The 20,059-nt window shown below is 41.2% G+C and overlaps 1 protein-coding gene across 3 annotated transcripts in view; it reads left to right on the forward strand.

Moving 5' to 3' along the window:
- The window catches only part of LOC129824838 (synaptotagmin-C-like), a 47,414-nt gene that overhangs the window by 2,231 nt on the left and 25,124 nt on the right, over nucleotides 1–20,059 (forward strand). For 2 of the 3 annotated variants that reach the window (XM_055884350.1, XM_055884347.1), the window contains exons 2-3: nucleotides 10,371–10,664; nucleotides 11,472–11,898. In XM_055884350.1, coding sequence (XP_055740325.1) covers nucleotides 11,751–11,898 — 148 coding nt within the window. In that variant the 5' untranslated portion in view covers nucleotides 10,371–10,664; nucleotides 11,472–11,750. Of the gene's footprint in view, nucleotides 1–1,695; nucleotides 6,232–10,370; nucleotides 10,665–11,471; nucleotides 11,899–20,059 lie in introns of those variants that run through there. The other variant, XM_055884358.1, reaches the window with a different exon arrangement.

Here is a 20,059-nt window from a genome sequence, read left to right on the forward strand (position 1 = left end):
GAGGATGGTAGAGAAGAGGAGAGGATGGTAGAGAAGAGGAGAGGATGGTGGAGTAGAGGATGGTAGAGAAGAGGAGAGGATGGTAGAGAAGAGGAGAGGATGGTAGAGTAGAGGAGAGGATGGTAGAGTAGAGGAGAGGATGGTAGAGTAGAGGAGAGGATGGTAGAGGAGAGGAGAGGATGGTGGAGTAGAGGAGAGGATGGTGGAGAAGAGGAGAGGATGGTAGAGTAAAGGAGAGGATGGTAGAGAAGAGGAGAGGATGGTGGAGTAGAGGATGGTAGAGAAGAGGAGAGGATGGTAGAGAAGAGGAGAGGATGGTGGAGAAGAGGAGAGGATGGTAGAGTAAAGGAGAGGATGGTAGAGTAGAGGAGAGGATGGTGGAGTAGAGGATGGTAGAGAAGAGGAGAGGATGGTAGAGAAGAGGAGAGGATGGTAGAGTAGAGGAGAGGATGGTAGAGTAGAGGAGAGGATGGTAGAGTAGAGAAGAGGATGGTAGAGGAGAGGAGAGTATGGTAGAGGAGAGGATGGTAGAGAAGAGGAGAGGATGGTAGAATAGAGTAGAGGATGGTAGAGGAGAGGAGAGGATGGTAGAGTAGAGGAGAGTATGGTAGAGGAGAGGATAATAGAGAAGACGAGAGGATGGTAGAGGAGAGGATGGTAGAGGAGAGGATGGTAGAGGAGAGGATGGTAGAGGAGAGGAGAGGATGGTAGAGAAGAGGAGAGGGTGGTAGAGAAGAGGAGAGGATGGTAGAGGAGAGGAGAGGATGGTAGAGGAGAGGAGAGGATGGTAGAGGAGAGGAGAGGATGGTAGAGTAGAGAAGAGGATGGTAGAGTAGAGTAGATGATGGTAGAGTAGAGGACGGTAGAGTAGAGGACGGTAGAGTAGAGTAGAGGATGGTAGAGTAGAGTAGAAGATGGTAGAGGAGAGGAGAGGATGGTAGAGTAGAGGATGGTAGAGGAGAAGAGAGGATGGTAGAGTAGAGGAGAGGATGAGAGAGGAGAAGAGAGGATGGTAGAGTAGAGGAGAGGATGGTAGAGTAGAGGAGAGGATGGTAGAGTAGAGGATGGTAGAGTAGAGGATGGTAGAGAAGAGTAGAGGATGGTAGAGTAGAGGAGAGGATGGTAGAGTAGAGTAGAGGATGGTAGAGTAGAGGATGGTAGAGTAGAGGATGGTAGAGTAGAGGAGAGGATGGTAGAGTAGAGGAGAGGATGGTAGAGTAGAGGATGGTAGAGTAGAGTAGAGGATGGTAGAGTAGAGGAGAGGATGGTAGAGTAGAGTAGAGGATGGTAGAGTAGAGGATGATAGAGTAGAGGATGGTAGAGAAGAGGAGAGGATGGTAGAGTAGAGGAGAGGATGGTAGAGTAGAGGAGTTGATGGTAGAGTAAAGGAGAGGATGGTAGAGAAGAGGAGAGGATGGTAGAGAAGAGGAGAGGATGGTAGAGTAGAGGAGAGGATGGTAGAGTAGAGTAGAGGATGGTAGAGTATAGAATGGTAGAGTAGATGATGGTAGAGTAGAGTAGAGGCTGGTAGAGTAGAGTAGAGGCTGGTAGAGTAGAGTAGAGGATGGTAGAGTAGAGTAGAGGCTGGTAGAGTAGAGTAGAGGATGGTAGAGTAGAGTAGAGGATGGTAGAGTAGAGGAGAGGATGGTAGAGTAGAGGAGAGGATGGTAGAGTAGAGTAGAAGATGGTAGAGGAGAGGAGAGGATGGTAGAGTAGAGTAGAGGATGGTAGAGTAGAGAATGGTAGAGTGGAGGCTGGTAGAGTAGAGTAGAGGATGGTAGAGTAGAGTAGAGGATGGTAGAGTAGAGTAGAAGATGGTAGAGTAGAGAATGGTAGAGTAGAGGCTGGTAGAGTAGAGTAGAGGCTGGTAGAGTAGAGTAGAGGATGGTAGAGTAGAGAATGGTAGAGTAGAGGAGAGGATGGTAGAGTAGAGGACGGTAGAGTAGAGGAGAGGATGGTAGAGTAAAGGAGAGGATAGTAGAGAAGAGGAGAGAATGGTAGAGAAGAGGAGAGGATGGTAGCGAAGAGGAGAGGATGGTAGAGAAAAGGACAGGATGGTAGAGAAGAGGATGGTAAAGTAGAGGAGAGGATGGTAGATTAAAGGAGAGGATGGTAGAGAAGAGGAGAGGATGGTAGAGGAGAGGAGAGGATGGTGGAGAAGAGGAGAGGATGGCAGAGTAGAGGAGAGGATGGTAGAGGAGAGGAGAGGATGGTAGAGTAGAGGAGAGGATGGTAGAGAAGAGGAGAGGATGGTAGAGTAGAGTAGAGGATGGTAGAGTAGAGTAGAGGATGTTAGAGTAAAGTAGAGGATGGTAGAGTAGAGTAGAGGATGGTAGAGTAGAGTAGAAGATGGTAGAGGAGAGGAGAGGATGGTAGAGTACTGTAGAGGATGGTAGAGTAGAGAATGGTAGAGTAGAGGCTGGTAGAGTAGAGGATGGTAGAGGATGGTAGAGTAGAGTAGAGGATGGTAGAGTAGAGGAGAGGATGGTAGAGTAGAGAATGGTAGAGTAGAGGCTGGTAGAGTAGAGTAGAGGATGGTAGAGTAGAGTAGAGGATGGTAGAGTAGAGTAGAAGATGTTAGAGTAGAGCATGGTAGAGTAGAGTAGAAGATGGTAGAGTAGAGTAGAGGATGGTGGAGTAGAGGATGGTAGAGTAGAGACTGGTAGAGTAGAGGAGAGGATGGTAGAGTAGAGGAGAGGATGGTAGAGTAGAGGATGGTAGATTAAAGGAGAGGATGGTAGAGAAGAGGAGAGGATGGTAGAGGAGAGGAGAGGATGGTGGAGGAGAGGAGAGGATGGCAGAGTAGAGGAGAGGATGGTAGAGGAGAGGAGAGGATGGTAGAGTAGAGGAGAGGATGGTAGAGAAGGGGAGAGGATGGTAGAGAAGAGGAGAGGATGGTAGAGGAGAGGAGAGGATGGTAGAGTAGTGTAGAGGATGGTAGAGTAGAGAATGGTAGAGTAGAGGCTGGTAGAGTAGAGTAGAGGATGGTAGAGTAGAGTAGAGGATGGTAGAGTAGAGGAGAGGATGGTAGAGTAGAGGAGAGGATGGTAGAGTAGAGTAGAAGATGTTAGAGTAAAGTAGAGGATGGTAGAGTAGAGTAGAGGATGGTAGAGTAGAGTAGAAGATGGTAGAGGAGAGGAGAGGATGGTAGAGTACTGTAGAGGATGGTAGAGTAGAGAATGGTAGAGTAGAGGCTGGTAGAGTAGAGGATGGTAGAGGATGGTAGAGTAGAGTAGAGGATGGTAGAGTAGAGGAGAGGATGGTAGAGTAGAGTAGAAGATGGTAGAGTAGAGTAGAGGATGGTAGAGTAGAGAATGGTAGAGTAGAGGCTGGTAGAGTAGAGTAGAGGATGGTAGAGTAGAGTAGAGGATGGTAGAGTAGAGTAGAAGATGTTAGAGTAGAGCATGGTAGAGTAGAGTAGAAGATGGTAGAGTAGAGTAGAGGATGGTGGAGTAGAGGATGGTAGAGTAGAGACTGGTAGAGGAGAGGAGAGGATGGTAGAGTAGAGGAGAGGATGGTAGAGTAGAGGATGGTAGATTAAAGGAGAGGATGGTAGAGAAGAGGAGAGGATGGTAGAGGAGAGGAGAGGATGGTGGAGGAGAGGAGAGGATGGTAGAGTAGAGCAGAGGATGGTAGAGAAGAGGAGAGGATGGTAGAGGAGAGGTTGGTAGAGTAGAGGAGAGGATGGTAGAGTAGAGTAGAGGATGGTAGAGGAGAGGAGAGGATGGTAGAGTAGAGTAGAGGATGGTAGAGTGGAGAATGGTAGAGTAGAGGCTGGTAGAGTAGAGTAGAGGATGGTAGAGTAGAGTAGAAGATGTTAGAGTAAAGTAGAGGAGAGGATGGTAGATTAAAGGAGAGGAAGGTAGAGAGGAGGAGAGGATGGTAGAGTAGAGTAGAAGATGGTAGAGTAGAAGAGAGGATGGTAGAGTAGAGTAGAGGATGGTAGAGGAGAGGATGGTAGAGTAGAGTAGAAGATGGTAGAGTAGAGGATGGTGGAGTAGAGGATGGTAGAGTAGAGTAGAAGATGGTAGAGTAGAGTAGAGGATGGTGGAGTAGAGGATGGTAGAGTAGAGGCAGGTAGAGTAGAGTAGAGGATGGTGGAGTGGAGTTGAGGATTGTAGAGTAGAGTAGAGGATGGTAGAGTAGAGTAGAGGATGGTAGAGTAGAGTAGAGGATGCTAGAGTAGAGTAGAGGATGGTAGAGTAGAGAATGGTAGAGTAGAGTAGAGGATGGTAGAGTAGAGTAGAGGATGCTAGAGTAGAGTAGAGGATGGTAGAGTAGAGGACGGTAGAGTAGAGTAGAGGATGGTAGAGTAGAGGACGGTAGAGTAGAGTAGAGGAGAGGATGGTAGAGTAGAGGACGTTAGAGTAGAGGATGGTAGAGTAGAGTAGAAGATGGTAGAGTAGAGGATGGTGGAGTAGAGGGCGGTAGAGTAGAGGATGGTAGAGTAGAGGAGAGGATGGTAGAGTAGAGGACGGTAGAGTAGAGTAGAGGAGAGGATGGTAGAGTAGAGGACGTTAGAGTAGAGGATGGTAGAGTTGAGTAGAAGATGGTAGAGTAGAGGATGGTGGAGTAGAGGGCGGTAGAGTTGAGGATGGTAGAGTAGAGGACGGTAGAGTAGAGTAGAGGATGGTAGAGTAGAGGACGGTAGAGTAGAGTAGAGGAGAGGATGGTAGAGTAGAGGACGGTAGAGCAGAGTAGAGGAGAGGATGGTAGAGTAGAGGACGGTAGAGCAGAGTAGAGGAGAGGATGGTAGAGTAGAGTAGAAGATGGTAGAGTAGAGTAGAGGATGGTGGAGTAGAGGATGGTAGAGTAGAGGCAGGTAGAGTAGAGTAGAGGATGGTGGAGTGGAGTTGAGGATTGTAGAGTAGAGTAGAGGATGGTAGAGTAGAGTAGAGGATGGTAGAGTAGAGTAGAGGATGCTAGAGTAGAGTAGAGGATGGTAGAGTAGAGAATGGTAGAGTAGAGTAGAGGATGGTAGAGTAGAGTAGAGGATGCTAGAGTAGAGTAGAGGATGGTAGAGTAGAGGACGGTAGAGTAGAGTAGAGGATGGTAGAGTAGAGGACGGTAGAGTAGAGTAGAGGAGAGGATGGTAGAGTAGAGGACGTTAGAGTAGAGGATGGTAGAGTAGAGTAGAAGATGGTAGAGTAGAGGATGGTGGAGTAGAGGGCGGTAGAGTAGAGGATGGTAGAGTAGAGGAGAGGATGGTAGAGTAGAGGACGGTAGAGTAGAGTAGAGGAGAGGATGGTAGAGTAGAGGACGTTAGAGTAGAGGATGGTAGAGTTGAGTAGAAGATGGTAGAGTAGAGGATGGTGGAGTAGAGGGCGGTAGAGTTGAGTAGAGGATGGTAGAGTAGAGGACGGTAGAGTAGAGTAGAGGAGAGGATGGTAGAGTAGAGGACGGTAGAGCAGAGTAGAGGAGAGGATGGTAGAGTAGAGGAGAGGATGGTAGAGTAGAGTAGAGAAGGGCAGTATAATAAAGAGCTCAAGAGAAGAGAACAGAGCTGTGTTTTTTAAAGTGAGCTAGTGAAATAGAAAACTAAACAATCATATTGTTATGAAAATGCATTATGTAAAATTAATCAAACACTCTGCATACGGTGGAATATCCTGTTGCTTTTTAAGTTACTAGATGTGTAACATCATAATAGGTAATCTTTCCTCAGGAGAAAACAAAACGTTACTGAAAAGAATGAGACGTAGATTTGAGATGACTCTACAGGTAAAAGAAAACAAAAAGAAGAGGGAGCTAATAGAAAATAATCCCATCAGCTTCATTGAGATGCGGCTGAAACATCCCATTAGCTGTACCTCAGGGATTACCTCTCTTTGTCTCTTCTTGCATCGTGCAAATTTTCACACAACCTGTCTTTGCTCATTTACATTTTCTCTCACTCAAACACATAGGTTGTCGTTTTTCAGACAGAGCGTTACTTCGAATAGCAAAGGAATTCTGTTAAAAGGTAACAGTTGCTGAGCCTGTAGAGTGAAAGTCAGCCGTGCATATGAGAAGGAGCAGGTGAAATCTTCTAAACCCATCCAAATGTTTGATTGAACTCTGAAATGAATCCAAACTGCTTAGCCCTTTGGTCGAATTAACCGCTTCTGTTGCGGTGAAAGGAAAAGTGAAGTCCCTCAAGAAAGAGTGACGTCTGATGTGAAATAAAGTGGAATATTTCAAAGGACGTGCTGACGTTACCATAATCTCTGCATAATAGTCGCTACACAGCAGGTAATGTGATATTATACTAGTTTTGACATAATGCAAAGCTGTGATGTTGAACGTATTCTGTATGAGAGACATACTGTGTCAGGCTCAGGTGTGCTGCCTTCCTTTGAAGAGGAAACCAAGTGAATGAACTGAGATTTACGCTCCTCTCCTATGATCCCCTGTGTGTGAAATACCTGCTTTTTGGCTTTCAATGTGTCACAGTTCACACATTCAATCCTCTCCTCCTCTTCTCCTCCTCTTCGGCTTTTCTTAACAAACTGGCACAACCTCAGAGATTCATCACACTCTAGAGAGAGAAGGCCCCTGAGAGCATGCCCAGAATCAGTTGTCCCAAAGCAAATACAAACCTCACACATTATAGGCCCAAAGAAACATCTGGCCTAAAACCAGTGTTTAGGTGCACTTTCAGTCCATATCATTCATCACATGTTAAATGTGTTTAGCTGGAGGGGGTCTCTGATTGGACAGTGACATTACTAACCATCTGTTTCTTGCCATAAGATTGGGCAGTAGCCTTGGTTATCCGTCTCTGACCTTAGTGGGTGCCTGGCTGCTCTCTGCTACATGATTGGACAGTGACCTTACTAGTGCCAGATTAGTGTTTTGTGATTGGAACGTGACCTTCCTGGTTCCCCAGTCCGTGTTGGGTGTTTGAGCAGTGAATTTACTTGCAATGCAGCCACCATTTTGTGATTGGACAGTGACCTTCCTGGTTGCCTAGTCTGTCTATTGTGATTGGACAGAGCACGTCCTTGGTTTTCCAGTCTCTGTAGTGTGATTAGACAATTACCTTCCCTGCTGTCCAGTCGCTGTAGTGCGATTGGACAGTGACCTTACTGGTTGACCGGTCTCTGTTGGTGTATTGGTTGCCTAAGGTTATTGATTTAAAACAGGGCAGCAGTCAATGGAATGTCTGTGGGAGGTTTGTCTTCCTTTGTGGCTGTGAGCGTCTCAGTATAGGGTGTTGTATGGAGAAAGAGATGAGTCTGTACGTGTCTGAAGGCATATTTATCAGTAAATAATGAGGCTCTGTAAATATTTAGCTTCTAGTAAATTGCACAGCCAGACCTTGATTACTATTGTTGCTATGTCACCAACACTGCCTCCTGCTCCACATTTCTCCATTCCTTTCTACTTACCTTTCATCTCCTCTCCCTCCTTTCATCTAATGTCCATATCGCTCCTTTCTCTCCCCTCTTTCTCATACCATCTCATTCTCTCTCACATACACATCCATACACGTTCTCTTTCTCTCCCCTCTTTCTCACACCATCTCATTCTCTCTCACATACACATCCATACACGTTCTCTTTCTCTCCCCTCTTTCTCATACCATCTCATTCTCTCTCACATACACATCCATACACGTTCTCTTTCTCTCCCCTCTTTCTCATACCATCTCATTCTCTCTCACATACACATCCATACACGTTCTCTTTCTCTCCCCTCTTTCTCATACCATCTCATTCTCTCTCACATACACATCCATACACGTTCTCTTTCTCTCCCCTCTCTTTTCCTGCCTCCCCCTGATGTTCTTGCTGGCATTTGAGAGGACCAGTTTGGTGCCAGACAGCCATTCCTCAGATTGAGATATGCTGGGTTTTAAAGTCACACTCAGAAAGATTTACTATCTCAGTCTGGATGGAGGGGAGTGGAGCGGGGATACAGACTGGGGTGTTGGGTTGGGGGTAGCGTTTTAATACGCTAATCTCAGACTCATTTTTTACAGTGGAGCGAGCTGAGATGGACAGATAAATGGACCTTGTTTAGTCTGAGTTTCCTTTCTGAACCTGATCCAGACAAATTAACGGGCCAAATATGCCTATCAGAAGTTTTCAGATATAGAGAAAGAGTGTGTTTGAGAGTGAGTGAGTGAGAGAGAGAGAGAGAGAGAGAGAGAGAGAGAGAGATGAGGAAGGAGAAACGGCACCAACATGTCCTGTCCTGAGTCTTGTCCTGATTGAAATGTGTCTCTTCTTAATGCTGTGATGGATGGATGGATTGATGACCAGGGAGATAGATGGACATATAAGCAACACTTTGCCAGGGAGATAGATGGACATATAAGCAACACTTTGCTAGGGAGATAGATGGACATATAAGCAACACTTTGCCAGGGAGATAGATGGACATATAAGCAACACTTTGCTAGGGAGATAGATGGACATATAAGCAACACTTTGCTAGGGAGGTTGATGGACATATAACCAACACTTTGCTAGGGAGATAGATGGACATATAAGCAACACTTTGCTAGGGAGATAGATGGACATATAAGCAACACTTTGCTAGGGAGATAGATGGACATATAAGCAACACTTTGCTAGGGAGATAGATGGACATATAACCAACACTTTGCTAGGGAGATAGATGGACATATAAGCAACACTTTGCTAGGGAGATAGATGGACATATAAGCAACACTTTGCCAGGGAGATAGATGGACATATAAGCAACACTTTGCCAGGGAGATAGATGGACATATAAGCAACACTTTGCTAGGGAGGTTGATGGACATATAAGCAACACTTTGCTTGGGAGATAGATGGACATATAAGCAACACTTTGCTAGGGAGATAGATGGACATATAAGCAACACTTTGCCAGGGAGATAGATGGACATATAAGCAACACTTTGCCAGGGAGATAGATGGACATATAAGCAACACTTTGCCAGGGAGATAGATGGACATATAAGCAACACTTTGCTAGGGAGATAGATGGACATATAAGCAACACTTTGCCAGGGAGATCGATGGACATATAAGCAACACTTTGCTAGGGAGGTTGATGGACATATAAGCAACACTTTGCCAGGGAGATAGATGGACATATAAGCAACACTTTGCTAGGGAGATAGATGGACATATAAGCAACACTTTGCCAGGGAGATAGATGGACATATAAGCAACACTTTGCCAGGGAGATAGATGGACATATAAGCAACACTTTGCCAGGGAGATAGATGGACATATAAGCAACACTTTGCTAGGGAGATAGATGGACATATAAGCAACACTTTGCCAGGGAGATAGATGAACATATAAGCAACACTTTGCTAGGGAGATAGATGGACATATAAGCAACACTTTTCTAGGGAGATAGATGGACATATAAGCAACACTTTGCTAGGGAGATAGATGGACATATAAGCAACACTTTGCTAGGGAGATAGATGGACATATAAGCAATACTTTGCCAGGGAGATAGATGGACATATAAGCAACACTTTGCTAGGGAGGTTGATGGACATATAAGCAACACTTTGCTAGGGAGGTTGATGGACATATAAGCAACACTTTGCTTGGGAGATAGATGGACATATAAGCAACACTTTGCCAGGGAGATAGATGGACATATAAGCAACACTTTGCTAGGGAGGTTGATGGACATATAAGCAACACTTTGCTTGGGAGGTTGATGGACATATAAGCAACACTTTGCCAGTCACTACACGAGACTGATGCTGACATTTCACAGAACCAGAATCATCAAATGATAAATAGATGTTCCTTTGGCCGAACAGGGTTCTCATTGGACAAGTGGGCCTACCTCTCGCTGATACGAAGTCTCGTTGGACCTTCTGGCAGCAGACCCCTCACTGATGAGAAATCTTATTTGCCAGATGTGATTACAGTATGCCAGCTATTACTGTGAATGTAGACATTCATTAATGTATGTATTTTTAGACATATTTCTACCATATATCCCTGCGGACACACAGACCGTGAGAAAGGGAGAGAGCTATAGAGAAACAGAAAGTTGGGGCATTGACCTGCTTTTTGGAGACAGAATGAGTTCAAAACAAAGGGAGACTGTTAAGGAGCTCTGGAAATAGAGTTCCCTGACAAAAGGACAAAGAGGACAGAACGTCTGTCTGTCTGTGCACTGCAACACTAATAGTCCTGGGATTTGACATTCTGTGTACTACTAAGAGCATCCAAACAACAAGAGACAAATTCAATGTAATACCCTTGTGTAACCATTGTAATACAATCTCTATCACATTCTTGTGTAACCATTGTAATACAATCTCTATCACATTCTTGTGTAACCATTGTAATACAATCTCTATCACATTCTCTGTGGATTTTGTCCTTGTCCTCATTCAGTAATGTGTTGTCATTGTCTTTCAGGTGATGTTGGAGCCATTTATAAGACATTCTATGAATCTAGGTTGGAGGAAAACCAGGAAAACTACTGCATTCCATTGAATCCGCTTGGAACTACATTACCCAGAGCTGAACCGTGCTCGAAATGCTGTTAGAGCTATCCCTATCTCTGTGACATTAGAAAAAGAAGAACACAAACTATTATACGGTTATGCATTTGTTGGAAGCATAACCAAGTGTTGTTCAGCTGTATCTTGGTGGAGAAGACATTTCAAACATGACAGGGACTCCTAGGCTTTACAAACAACTCTAATACAGGTATGTTGACATAAAACAGAAATAAAAATGTAGCATAAACCAGGTTTCCATCCAACCATTAAACGCGGATGAATTACCTGACGTATAAAAAAAGTCAAGGCTGATGGAAACAGGAAATGTCCGTTCAAATTCATAAACGGCGACAGACAATTTGTTCATTCGACATGTTGGGATCTCTTTGTGTCTGTAAAATGAGTTATCTGAGAAATGGTAACGGGAACGCCTTCATGCGCAAATACTGATATAATAACCATCATATGGAAAATAAACTTGGAGTCACATGATGACCTACCACCACGACATGGAAGAGCAGGAAAGGTTTACAGGCAGATCGTGAACTTCACATGGTGGTTAAGTGCACGTTGATCATGCACATTTCCAAGAAGATAAATATCGAGAGTAGGCTATTATTTGAATTCTGGGGATATGATGATCGGTGCTTGGCTGCCAATTATCATATCAGTGAACTTGTCTAGAGAGCATGCGTCAAAACCAGATTGGCCAAGTTTGCTATTTATCGCAACAGTTTTTGTGACAAAGCCATCGGTACCCCATTTAATGTACATGTTTTATCCGGTACATGGGAACTTAACCACAAAAGTGATTTTTATCACACACAGACTTTTATCCGCAATGGGTTAGTTTGATGGAAACTCACCTCTGGTGGGAAAACGCACATATTGTTTTATGCAGATTTGAGAATATTTACATGAAAATCTGTCACCAATTGGTACAAGGATAACAGTACCTATTTATACATCGTCTTTCATCTTCTTTTTCCTAATCTTTCCCGTTCATTCCTCTCAGGAAAAGACAAAGGGGTGGGTTTGGCTCACACATTTATGGGCGTGTCAGTCATGGAGGGTCTCTGCTAGACTCCGCCTAAGTAGACAGCGCCTGACAGAGCCCCTCCCCTTATTCCTGGATTGGTCCAATCTCCACCGGCCCCACCCATTTCTCCAGACCCTCCAAGGAACGTGGCCGGATCGAACCTCTTCTCACCCAGGTGCCGTCCGTTTGGTGAGGGCGGCGAGGGCTGTGCTGTGATTGGTTGACTGCGGGTGGGAGTGCAATGCGGATTGGAGGATGTCGGGGGACTGGGATGAAGACCACCTGTGTAAGAAGGCGCTCACTCTGGTGGAGGAGTTGTGCTTACACTCCTCAGCGAAGGACAGCCATGAAGCCAGATGCCAAGACTTCGTCTACATGATGAGGGGACAGCAGCACGAAACAGGTAACAACATAGTAACATACAGTAGCATACAGGAATCATTCACAGAGTAACATACAGGAACATACAGGAATCATTAACAACACACTAACATACAGGAACATACAGTAACATACAGGAATCATTAACAACACACTAACATACAGTAACATACAGTAACATACAGGAATCAGTAACAACACACTAACATACAGTAACATACAGGAATCATTAACAACACACTAACATACAGGAACATACAGTAACATACAGGAATCATTAACAACACACTAACATACAGTAACATACAGGAATCAGTAACAACACACTAACATACAGTAACATACAGGAATCATTAACAACACACTAACATACAGTAACATACAGGAATCAGTAACAACACACTAACATACAGTAACATACAGTAACATACAGGAATCAGTAACAACACACTAACATACAGTAACATACAGTAACATACAGTAACATACAGTAACATACAGTAACATACAGTAACACACAGGAATCATTAACAACACACTAACATACAGGAATCCTTAACAACACACTAACATACAGTAACATACAGGAATCATTAACAACACACTAACATACAGGAACATACAGTAATCATTAACAGAGTAACATACAGGAACATACAGGAATCATTAACAACACACTAACATACAGGAACATACAGTAACATACAGGAATCAGTAACAACACACTAACATACAGGAACATACAGTAACATACAGGAATCAGTAACAACACACTAACATACAGTAACATACAATAACATACAGGAATCATTCCCATACACTAACATACACTAACATACAGGAACATACAGGAATCATTAACAACACACTAACATACAGTAACATACAGGAATCATTAACAACACACTAACATACAGAAAGATACAGGAATCATTAACAACACACTAACATACAGTAACATACAGGAACATACAGGAATCATTAACAACACACTAACATACAGAAACATACAGGAATCATTACCAACACACTAATATACAGTAACATACAGGAACATACAGGAATCATTAACAACACAGTAACATACAGGAACATACAGGAATCATTAAGAGAGTAACATACAGTAACACACAGGAATCATTAACAACACACTAACATACAGGAACATACAGGAATCATTAACAACACACTAACATACAGAAACATACAGGAATCATTAACAACACACTAACATACAGTAACATACAAGAACATACAGGAATCATTAACAACACACTAACATACAGAAACATACAGGAATCATTAACAACACACTAATATACAGTAGCATACAGGAACATACAGTAATCATTAACAACACAGTAACATACAGGAACATACAGGAATCATTAACAACACACTAACATACAGGAACATACAGGAATCATTAACAACACACTAACATACAGTAACATACAGGAATGATTAACAACACACTAACATAGAGTAACATACAGGAACATACAGGAATCATTAACAACACACTAACATACAGTAACATACATGAAACTTTAACAGCACACTAACATACAGTAACATACATGAAACATTAACAACACAGTAACATACAGTAACATACAGTAACATACAGGAATCATTAACAACACACTAACATACAGGAACATACAGGAATCATTAACAACACACTAACATACAGGACCATACAGGAATCATTAACAACACACTAACATACAGTAACATACAGGAACATACAGGAATCATTAACAACACAGTAACTCCAGTAACATACAGAAATCATTAACACACAGTAACATACAGTAACATACAGGAATCATTAACACAGTAACATACAGGAACATACAGGAATCATTAACAACACACTAACATACAGTAACATACAGGAATCATTAACAACACAGTAACATTGTCACGATCGTCTTGATGAGGAAGAGTGGACCAAGGCGCAGCGTGATACAAATACATCTTCTTTTATTAGAGAAGACGAAACACGAAACAAACACTTTTACAAATACTAAACAAAACAACAAACGACCGTGAAGCTACAAACGAAAGTGCATACACGCGCTACTAACGTTAGACATAGACAATTACCCACAACAGCCTAATGCCTATGGCTGCCTTAAATATGGCTCCCAATCAGAGACAATGAAAGACAGCTGTCTCTGATTGAGAACCACTCAGGCAACCATAGACATACCTAGACACCTACACTGAACACAACCCCATAAACTCTACAAAACCCCCTATACAATACAACCACCCAAGACGAGACAAATACACACAAACATCCCCCCTGTCACAACCTGACCTATCTAAAATAATACAGGAAACAAAGATAACTAAGGCCAGGGCGTGACAAACATACAGGAACATACAGGAATCATTAACAACACAGTAACATACAGTAACATACAGTAACATACAGGAATCAGTAACAACACACTAACATACAGTAACACACATGAATCATTAACAATACACTAACATACAGGAACATACAGGAACATACAGTAACATACAGTAACACACATGAATCATTAACAACACAATAACATACACTAACATACAGGAACATACAGGAATCATTAACAACACACTAACATACAGTAACATACAGGAATCATTAACAACACACTAACATACAGGAACATACAGGAATCATTAACAACACAGTAACATACAGGAACATACAGGAATCATTAACAACACACTAACATACAGTAACATACAGGAACATACAGGAATCATTAACAACACACTAACATACAGTAACATACAGAAATCATTAACACACAGTAACATACAGTAACATACAGTAACATACAGGAATCATTAACACACAGTAACATACAGTAACATACAGTAACATACAGGAATCATTAACAACACAGGAACATACAGGAACATACAGGAATCATTAACAACACACTAACATACAGGAACATACAGGAATCATTAACAACACAGTAACCTACAGAAACATAGATGAATCATTAACAACACAGTAACATACAGGAACATACAGGAATCATTAACAACACAGGAACATACAGGAACATACAGGAATCATTAACAACACAGTAACATACAGGAACATACAGGAATCATTAACAACACACTAACATACAGTAACATACAGTAACATACAGGAATCATTAACAACACAGGAACATACAGGAACATACAGGAATCATTAACAACACACTAACATACACTAACATACAGTAACATACAGGAATCATTAACAACACACTAACATACACTAACATACAGGAACATACAGGAATCATTAACAACACACTAACATACAGTAACATACAGAAATCATTAACACACAGTAACATACAGTAACATACAGGAACATACAGGAATCATTAACAACACACTAACATACAGTAACATACAGGAATCATTAACAACACACTAACATACAGGAACATACAGGAATCATTAACAACACAGTAACATACAGGAACATACAGGAATCATTAACAACACACTAACATACAGTAACATACAGGAACATACAGGAATCATTAACAACACACTAACATACAGTAACATACAGAAATCATTAACACACAGTAACATACAGTAACATACAGTAACATACAGGAATCATTAACACACAGTAACATACAGTAACATACAGTAACATACAGGAATCATTAACAACACAGGAACATACAGGAACATACAGGAATCATTAACAACACACTAACATACAGGAACATACAGGAATCATTAACAACACAGTAACCTACAGAAACATAGATGAATCATTAACAACACAGTAACATACAGGAACATACAGGAATCATTAACAACACAGGAACATACAGGAACATACAGGAATCATTAACAACACAGTAACATACAGGAACATACAGGAATCATTAACAACACACTAACATACAGTAACATACAGTAACATACAGGAATCATTAACAACACAGGAACATACAGGAACATACAGGAATCATTAACAACACACTAACATACACTAACATACAGTAACATACAGGAATCATTAACAACACACTAACATACACTAACATACAGGAACATACAGGAATCATTAACAACACACTAACATACAGTAACATACAGAAATCATTAACACACAGTAACATACAGTAACATACAGTAACATACAGGAATCATTAACAACACAGGAACATACAGGAACATACAGGAATCATTAACAACACACTAACATACAGGAACATACAGGAATCATTAACAACACAGTAACTCCAGTAACATACAGAAATCATTAACAACACACTAACATACAGTAACATACAGTAACATACAGGAATCATTAACAACACAGGAACATACAGGAACATACAGGAATCATTAACAACACAGTAACTCCAGTAACATACAGAAATCATGAACAACACACTAACATACACTAACATACAGTAACATACAGGAATCATTAACAACACACTAACATACACTAACATACAGTAACATACAGGAATCATTAACAACACACTAACATACAGTAACATACAGGAATCATTACCAACACACTAATATACAGTAACATACAGTAACATACAGGAATCATTAACAACACAGTAACATACAGTAACATACAGGAATCATTAACAACACAGTAACCTACAGAAACATACATGAATCATTAACAACACACTAACATACAGTAACATACAGTAACATACAGTAACATACAGGAATCATTAACAACACACTAACATACAGAAACATACAGGAATCATTAACAACACACTAATATACAGTAGCATACAGGAACATACAGTAATCATTAACAACACAGTAACATACAGGAACATACAGGAATCATTAACAACACACTAACATACAGGAACATACAGGAATCATTAACAACACACTAACATACAGTAACATACAGGAATGATTAACAACACACTAACATAGAGTAACATACAGGAACATACAGGAATCATTAACAACACACTAACATACAGTAACATACATGAAACTTTAACAGCACACTAACATACAGTAACATACATGAAACATTAACAACACAGTAACATACAGTAACATACAGTAACATACAGGAATCATTAACAACACACTAACATACAGGAACATACAGGAATCATTAACAACACACTAACATACAGGACCATACAGGAATCATTAACAACACACTAACATACAGTAACATACAGGAACATACAGGAATCATTAACAACACAGTAACTCCAGTAACATACAGAAATCATTAACACACAGTAACATACAGTAACATACAGGAATCATTAACACAGTAACATACAGGAACATACAGGAATCATTAACAACACACTAACATACAGGAACATACAGGAATCATTAACAACACACTAACATACAGTAACATACAGGAATCATTAACAACACAGTAACATTGTCACGATCGTCTTGATGAGGAAGAGTGGACCAAGGCGCAGCGTGATACAAATACATCTTCTTTTATTAGAGAAGACGAAACACGAAACAAACACTTTTACAAATACTAAACAAAACAACAAACGACCGTGAAGCTACAAACGAAAGTGCATACACGCGCTACTAACGTTAGACATAGACAATTACCCACAACAGCCTAATGCCTATGGCTGCCTTAAATATGGCTCCCAATCAGAGACAATGAAAGACAGCTGTCTCTGATTGAGAACCACTCAGGCAACCATAGACATACCTAGACACCTACACTGAACACAACCCCATAAACTCTACAAAACCCCCTATACAATACAACCACCCAAGACGAGACAAATACACACAAACATCCCCCCTGTCACAACCTGACCTATCTAAAATAATACAGGAAACAAAGATAACTAAGGCCAGGGCGTGACAAACATACAGGAACATACAGGAATCATTAACAACACAGTAACATACAGTAACATACAGTAACATACAGGAATCAGTAACAACACACTAACATACAGTAACACACATGAATCATTAACAATACACTAACATACAGGAACATACAGGAACATACAGTAACATACAGTAACACACATGAATCATTAACAACACAATAACATACACTAACATACAGGAACATACAGGAATCATTAACAACACACTAACATACAGTAACATACAGGAATCATTAACAACACACTAACATACAGGAACATACAGGAATCATTAACAACACAGTAACATACAGGAACATACAGGAATCATTAACAACACACTAACATACAGTAACATACAGGAACATACAGGAATCATTAACAACACACTAACATACAGTAACATACAGAAATCATTAACACACAGTAACATACAGTAACATACAGTAACATACAGGAATCATTAACACACAGTAACATACAGTAACATACAGTAACATACAGGAATCATTAACAACACAGGAACATACAGGAACATACAGGAATCATTAACAACACACTAACACACAGGAACATACAGGAATCATTAACAACACAGTAACCTACAGAAACATAGATGAATCATTAACAACACAGTAACATACAGGAACATACAGGAATCATTAACAACACAGGAACATACAGGAACATACAGGAATCATTAACAACACAGTAACATACAGGAACATACAGGAATCATTAACAACACACTAACATACAGTAACATACAGTAACATACAGTAACATACAGGAATCATTAACAACACAGGAACATACAGGAACATACAGGAATCATTAACAACACACTAACATACACTAACATACAGTAACATACAGGAATCATTAACAACACACTAACATACACTAACATACAGTAACATACAGGAATCATTAACAACACACTAACATACAGTAACATACAGGAATCATTACCAACACACTAATATACAGTAACATACAGTAACATACAGGAATCATTAACAACACAGTAACATACAGTAACATACAGGAATCATTAACAACACAGTAACCTACAGAAACGTACATGAATCATTAACAACACAGTAACATACAGGAACATACAGGAATCATTAACAACACAGTAACATACAGGAACATACAGGAATCATTAACAACACAGTAACATACAGGAACATACAGGAATCATTAACAACACACTAACATACAGGAACATACAGGAATCATTAACAACACACTAACATACAGTAACATACAGGAATCATTATTAACATAGTAACATACAGGAATCATTATAAACATAGTAACACACAGTAACATACAGTCACATACTTGAATCATTAACAACACACAGTGACATACAGATACATACAGGAATCATTAACAACACAGTAACATACAGGAATCATTAGCCATGTATAGGACATGGAGGTTTTTCTGTCCAAGTGACATTAGCAGGAAAAAATCCCAGGAAAAACTCCTGGCCATAGTAATGTGTATTGTGGGATAGAGCAGAATATCCTGAAGAAGAGTTATTATCTGGGTTCCGATGCCAGGGTTGCCCTGAGGGGCTGGCTAGCACTCCCACAACTAATCAGGGCACCTCTGGAACACTTTGAAATATTCATGAGACATTTACAAATTGATAACGAAGGTCCAGCCCTCTGTTTATAGGGCAAACCAAAGAGTCCAAGTGCAATCCCAACCTGGCTAATTGTAAATATGGAGCATCGTCACAGATCCCTTTGAATGAATTCTACACAGCAGAGTGGATGAGTGGTGGCGCTAGCTAGCTGCAGTCCCAGCAGCATTCAGAAATGTGCAGTAGTGGAGATTAGAGGGGATGCGTGTGGATCAGTGTGCTGTAGTGTAGATTAGGCTGGATCTGCTGCATGGAGCACCTAGAGATTTGTGTGACACAGAGCAGGATGTCATCATGCAGTGGGTTTGGTGGGAGGCGTTAGCGGCTAGCCTCTGGGTAATGACGTGATAAACCAAAGCAAGGGCCTCTGGGCAGTACAGGATCTGCCATCCGTCGCCTGTCTGTCAATCAAGGGCTTGTGTAAGCAGGGTGGGTGTGAGCTGTTTGATGTTCTGCCTGAAAAACTCCCAGTCGGATACATCACTTACTGATTGACAGCCGGTGTCAATCTGTCCCATGCTGGGTTTCTGTCTCAGAAGAACCACCCCCGCTTGCCTCCGCCAAGCTACCCCCCTCACACACACACACACACACACACACACACACACACACACACACACACA

This window comes from Salvelinus fontinalis, chromosome 2, assembly GCF_029448725.1.
Source record: "Salvelinus fontinalis isolate EN_2023a chromosome 2, ASM2944872v1, whole genome shotgun sequence".
In the NCBI taxonomy this organism is placed as follows: domain Eukaryota; kingdom Metazoa; phylum Chordata; class Actinopteri; order Salmoniformes; family Salmonidae; genus Salvelinus; species Salvelinus fontinalis.